Below are 6,850 nucleotides of genomic sequence, written 5' to 3'. Positions count from 1 at the left end.
TATTCAATAATTGTCTAAAAACAAACGTCTTCCCCCGCACGTGGAAAATCTCTCGAGTGCGTCCAATTTTAAAGACAGGCCCGACGTCTGACGCAACAAATTATAGGGCTGTTTCTCTCCTTTCTGCCTGCTCCAAGCTGTTTGAGACAGCGCTTCACAAAGTCTTATCAAGTTCTGTACAAAGCGTCCTTATACCTAACCAGCATGGTTTTATATCGGGAAAGTCTACAACAACAAACCTCACCTGCTTCATGGAGCAGGCCTCCGCAGCAGTTTCAGAGAGGGGCCAGTTCGACGTTGTATACTGTGACCTGAGCAAGGCATTCGATGTTGTCTGCCACTCGTTGTTACTTAATAAGCTTTTACTGTCTGGCGTTGATGCACCACTCGTGGCATTGTTGTGGAGTTATCTGCACAATCGGTTTTGTTATGTGAGTGTTAACTGCAAGAAGTCCGCTATGTACAGGACAACAAGTGGTGTGCCCCAAGGCTCTGTGTTGGGCCCTCTGTTGTTTTCTATTTTTATAAACGATGTGTCAGCTGCAATCAGGAAGTCTTCGTTCCTAATCTATGCTGACGACATCAAAATATTCAACCGTATTAAGTCTGCTGAGGACTAATTTCCCTAAACAAAGATGTGTCCTTGTTCTCTAAATGGTGTTCAGAGAATAGATTAACTCTTAATCCAAAGAAAACAAGGATCATCTCTTATAGCCGAAAAACAAACATCATTTACTTTTCTTACACCATTGATGGCGGCCCCCTGTCTAGATTTGATGGTATCAGAGACCTTGGAGTACTCTTTGACAGCGCCTTAACTTTCTCGCCCCATGTCGATCAACTTACTCGGCGGGCTCTTCGCTCTCTTGGTGCTGTATGCAGATGTTCACAGGACTTTCGGTCTCCTAATTCATTCCTGAAACTATTCAAAATACTTTGTATTCCTCAACTAGAATATGCCTCTGTCGTGTGGAATGGAACCTGTCATTCTAACAGCAAACGTATAGAGCATGTTCAGACCAAATTTCTATCAATATACAGGCATCGTTTTTCTTCTGGGCCTCCCGAGACTGCCTTAGCAGTATCCAGATTCCCAGTGCCTGTCTCTCTGAGTTGTCGGCGAACCCGCCTAGATCTTCTTTTTCTATATAAACTGCTTCATGGTGTTATCACATGCCAGGAACTACTTGCACAAGTCAGCCTTCGTGTTTCGCAAAAAACAACAAGGTTTACCCCCCCCCCCCCCCTTTCCATAATGCTATAGCACTCAACACCCATTCCCCCCTCCAAAGAGTGCAGCGTCTCTGTAACTGTCACTCTGGGAAACTTGATATATTTCAACGTCCCCAATCGGGGACGTTGAATAATTACTCTTCTTTTCGGCACTTTTTTTTTAGTTTTTTATATGGTTTTTATGTATGCAATGTCTTCATAGTTCTTGTTTCTGGTTTGTAAGTCCAATATATTCGTGACTTTGTGGCTGTAACTGCTTCATCGACTTGTCATATATTACGGTATGCTACTTGCCTTCCATCGCACCCGATTTATTGTGATGTGTCTGGTACTTTCCATCTTCTGTTGCTGTAATTTCATAAATCAGTTCCTGTATTTTGTTTCGTACATTCATGTTTAATTGAAGCTTTGTGTTTTCGCCTATATCTGCGAATATGTTTTTATGTCTGCTTGCTTCACCCAACTGCTGTGACCATTGTTCCATATACTTTTGCCATTGATCCACCATTAGAGCTTCTTAATCGTCTAATTGTGGCTGGAGTACCTTTTTATTATCCTTAGGGATTTACTGCTCTTTTTTTTTCTTCGCTCGTTCTTCTCGTTGACTTGTGAGTTGTGAGTTGCTCCTTGTGAGTTGCTCCTGTATATTAGTACCGCATTTTGTCTTCCTCAGTGCCCCAGAACCAAGGCCTCGGCTGTTCCTGGGCACTCTAATAAACATTGATTGATTGATTGATTGATTATTATCATCACGTCACCTGCGGGTCTTTGAGAGCGCATAGATAGGAGATAGTAATTTACAGGTAAGAGCTTCTGTGACGTCATCTTCATGACATGTACAGGCGCCTAGTCGACACATCCGTAAGAGATGCCAAAAACGTGTCTTACTCAAAACGAAGTCGCTATCAGCTTATCTCCGACCTTTTCAGAAGTGCATGATACCACGATACAACCAAACAAGGGCCAAGTCCGGAACAGGGCCAAATGCGAACAGCGATAAGAGGCGCCACTTATTCCTCGTATCAACCCGGATATACACGATTGTGGTCAACATGTCTAGGCGGCGGCATTACGTAATACGACGGGCTTCGCTAATAGTTTGGGTCCTAATGCCCACAGGAGAAGCACGCTGAGGCTCCCATTCTTCTTCCGTGAAAATAAGTCGACAGATCGCCGTGAAACGCTGTCAGGATGGCGGACATTGGCTGCTGCGCATGGATAATAGCCTTAGTCACCTGCGTCTTCTACAGTATAGGCTGGTGGGTAATCAGGTGAGATCTTATTTGACGTTTCGTAGAGGCAAAATAAAATCCTTCTTCTCGCGAATTGGAAATGAAGATGATTTTGCACTGTAGTACTCCCGTGTGCTGAAAGATGTCGCCAGGACACGAGTCACAACGATCGCAAACCCACTTTTTGCGTGCTACTTCTATCTGTCTTTTCGTCTACACCTCGTCTATTTCAAAGATCTTTAAAAGCAGAACCAGCTTTGGTCACAGAGGTGGGAAGCCGGAATTATCATTTTTTAGCATGGTGCACGCGAACGAGCGAAAATTACTTGTAGTCCTCTGGTGACAAGCTTCAGCAATCGTGGCTCTTCACGAAGATTTGACTACTGTGCATATTTGTAAAGAATGCATATGTCACCTATTTCAAAATACTCTTCTGTAATATTCGAAGTAAAACGCGGAAGGGTAAAAATCAAGTGTCGTATACACACATTGTCCCGCCATTTATTTTTTTCCTTTGTTATTGACGATGAAGACTACAATATACCAGTTCATATTTACCTGCTAGCCTTTGTTTAAATGTAAGACAGCTTCTCAGTAGGGTTACAAGGGGTTATTTATTGACATAAACAGATATACAGAGGGGCTCCTCGCAGAACTCTACGTCCCGTACAGCATTCATTTTAGTGGTTAACCAAGATTATCACCCAAATATTTCTGCCTACCCGAGTGCACTCAAGAAGGTGAGAACTGTCATTTCCGTTTGCATTTTAATTGGCCTTTAAAAAGAAAGATTCACTTTATTCCGGTTCATTATACTGCCATTAGGAAACCAAAAAACCACGTTGTACATTTCCGCCCCGGAGATTTTTATCTTGAGCTCCATCCATGCGGATTGTCTACTATCATCATCGGTGAAATAGTGATGGGGAATTGCTACACAAACAAGCCTGAGGTAAAGTTCCTGAGAGGCATGGAACCCACGAGCTTATTGTGCGCCTCAATGCAGAAATGCGCTTAGGGAGACCCGGGGAATCGAACCCTTGACCTTTCGCCGTGAAACCGGCAGCCCGATCACTCGGCCACCCCCAAAGGCCCGAGGTTTACGGGGTTAGCCGTGGCGGGCGATTATAACATGTGCAGCATATTGGAGAGGGAGAAAAAGTTGCGTTGGTACGCAAATGCGCAACACCAGCGAGGAAAAAACGCCAGATACGAATTTACACAAGTATTGCACAGAAATACAATAATTTTGAAGCGGAAAAAATAAACCTACCAGCAGATTTAAACACCCATTTCGTGCCAAAAAGCATTTCATCTCGCCTTCCCAAGTCACCTTGTTACACGGCGGGAAGGACTAATAAACGAATGACGAAAGCGGCCACCTATACCTCCACCTTAAGCCCAAGAGAAAACAATTAGAACAGAGCCGCCGTATGAAATAAAAAGTGCAAAAAAAACGCTTCCTGTCTTCGGAATGGAACATGGGTACCACGCATTATTAAACCGGCGTATATGCGACTGCTCTATCATTTTTTATTTTTATTTTATGGTATTTATTTAAAATAATGAGAAACATACATTCAAGGACTATTTAAGAATTGTGGCGCCTAATATTCAGGGTGAAACGGCAATTCGAAATTCGGCGAACCAAACATTTACGTCTATTCCAGCTAGTAGTGGGGCAGGGATACACACCGGTGGACGACAGGGTACAAATAAGGTCTGTAGAATAAGGTCGTTTTGGTGATAGTAGCCTTTGAGCTTACTATCCTGTGAATGAACTGCAACATGGACGATACCATCGACTCAGCGTTTCTGTTTAACATGTACGTTTTCAAAAAGCCGTGTAGCGCCATAAGAAAAAATGTTATTTGATGCCTCTTTAATAGGAATCGGTAAAACACTAAAGTCAAACGTGCCTTCACAGGAGCGTTTAAATCATTACTGTGTATTCATATGACCGTGCACATATACAATTCATATTACGTCGGTATGGCACCCATAAACTCATCAATGGCATACACTGGATTGCACGCGCCGGTACACTGCGTAAATCTGACTGAAACCACAGCCCCTTAAAAACCGTGCCAACGAAACGGAAGCGGAACCAAAACCGAAAGCAGTAGGTGCGGAGGGTACCTCAGTTCACCCCCGTACACCAAGACGCTGGCATCGAGTGGCCAACTGTAGCCGCTCATTAGTGTCATGATGAACTCCTTCGCTTCACTTATCCTAGACGGCAGCATCTCCTAGACGGCATCGGAATGAAGGAAGTAGTGGGAAAGATAAAAGGCGTGTTCGTAAACCTACTTGCGCTTGAATTCGCAGCCTATAGTTTATATCACAAGCTAGCTGCAGTACTGTGGAGGCTACATTGTTATCAATAGTGCGCCCACTGAGGGCGCCTAACTCGCCGTGAAGGGGGTTCTGAAAGGACACTCCCTTCTCCCCTCTCGGCAAGTGGCACCGCAAGGCTCCGGCGCCTTTTGTCGCTGCCTTCGCGGTGAGTTAGGCGCCCTGAGGGGAACAACAATGTAGCGTCCACAGTGCTGCAGCTAGCTTGTCATATGAACTGTAGTTGGCAGAGCGCTGTGTACTTCCCGGTGCGTCGAGAGAGCTCGTGGCTCGAGTCCGGGCGCAGCCGCGTCAATGGAACGTTTGCTGGTGACGTCATTTTCGTGACGAATATGACGCTGGTAAAATCTTGGTGTACCCCGGCATAAAACACTTTCGTGTTAAAAAAAGTGGTGACAAGGCGCATTATCGCAGGGCGCTGCAAGGCACCAAATACACTTTGGTGTTATTTCTCAATATTTTCGCGGCGCACAGCTTTTCCTTGTGGTAGTAGGGCGGGCCTTAGTATGAACTTTCTCTGAACTGGCTTCTGACTTTCGAAGTTTGTATTTTGGAGGATGGTGGATTGTGGTCTTCTATTTAACCCAGTTTGAATAGAGAAAGCTTCAATGTTTAACCATTTCAACCACCAGCTGCGGTGTTCCCTCAGAGTTAACATTTCAGTTGCGACTTCAGATGACCCAATGTTTTCTTTTGATCTCCGTGTCTCGAAACTGTAAATAATTGTACAAAGTATTCCGTCGATGCTTGCGCCTTGCGTATTACGCTCGCGCTTCGTGCAGAAGTGCATAGTAAAAAAGTATTTGGGGATAAAGATGCCTGTACAGTTATCTCCGCAGCTTTAGATACTCGCGTGAAATAAAATCTGTGGCCTAAAGTTCAATGTTTCGGTTGAAATATTTATGCTAGGCTTCGTTTCATAGTGTTTTTTGCCCTTCAGGCAATCAATGCATTCATCGGGAAAACTCTTATCTAGTATTTGTCGCAGGAAGGCCTGGAGTAAAGGTAGTAAACAAAGGCCGGAATTGTTTTCAGAAACAAGGGAGCCATCTCTGTTCCTTCTCTCGGAGAATTCGGTGTGGCCTAACTTATTTCTTTTTCTGTGGCCAGCATCCAATTCGTAAAGAAGTGTCGGTAATGAGCACGAGTCTTGTCCGCTCTTCCTCGTCTCCGTCTTACTCCACCGTTATTTTTTTAGAACGTGAAGAGTGTCGGTCACCGAAAAAATTGAAGCAAATGTCAATAAAATGTTTCTTAGTTGACTTTTAATACCTCGGTGTTTAAGCCTCTCTATAAAGCCCAAAAGAAATGCTCAATCGCCGTGTTCGTGCACCTCGTGCAAACTGTTGATGTTAAGCTTTGCTTATGTTGCTGGTTTTATACAGCTAATATTACTGTAACAAGCCCGCATGAGGACAAAAGGCGCGTTCGCCGTACCTCAAATTCACTCAATCCAACGGCAACATGGAAATGCACGAAAAGAACCGCACAAGGCAGCATTAGGGGATCTTATGAGCTGCTAAGATGCATTTAAAGTGATTGAAAAGGAAACAAAATGTGAGCGGTCTTTTGAAAAGGAAACAAGAGCAAGCGGCTTTGAGAACACTCCGAACGAGTTCCTGAAACGATTAGCCGAATTGTGTAGCCATTACTTTGTAATTATAGGTCTTTCGACCGCGCAGTATCCATATGATTGGAAAATAGCCTAAGTTCTACAAATTGACAAATCTCGCGATGACACACCGTTTATTTTCCGACAAATATCCCTCATTAGTACAAGTTGCAAAATCAGGAAACGCATCATACTGGAACACTTCAAGTGCTTTATAGAAAGCGAAAATTTCTGATGCCTCACCAGTATGGTTTTTCAAGTGGCTTATTAAGCGTCTCCCAGCAAGTCGAGGTAGTACAAGATCTCGCGCTGGCCATCAACAACTGCGGTCACACAGTCATTGTCGGTTTAGACGGCACAAAAGCATTCGACATTGTATCCCACGCCAAGCTAACCTCAAAACTGAGGGCCATTGTCG

At 44.1% G+C, this 6,850-nt stretch overlaps 1 protein-coding gene across 1 annotated transcript in view; it reads left to right on the top strand.

Annotated features, from left to right (window-relative positions):
- Positions 1-2,275: 2,275 nt before the first annotated feature.
- Positions 2,276-6,850, top strand: part of LOC144139933 (putative cytochrome P450 6a13) — a 47,470-nt gene continuing 42,895 nt past the window's right edge. Inside the window, exon 1 of the mRNA XM_077672157.1 lies at positions 2,276-2,504. Coding sequence (XP_077528283.1) covers positions 2,425-2,504 — 80 coding nt within the window. The 5' untranslated portion in view covers positions 2,276-2,424. The remainder of the gene's footprint in view (positions 2,505-6,850) is intronic.

The sequence above is a fragment of the Haemaphysalis longicornis genome, unplaced genomic scaffold, assembly GCF_048455015.1.
Source record: "Haemaphysalis longicornis isolate Haplotype H1 unplaced genomic scaffold, Haemaphysalis longicornis Haplotype H1 scaffold_5, whole genome shotgun sequence".
NCBI classification, from domain to species: domain Eukaryota; kingdom Metazoa; phylum Arthropoda; class Arachnida; order Ixodida; family Ixodidae; genus Haemaphysalis; species Haemaphysalis longicornis.
The sequence above is the reverse complement of the archived record's forward strand: the minus strand, read 5'-3'. Positions and strand labels throughout refer to the sequence as shown.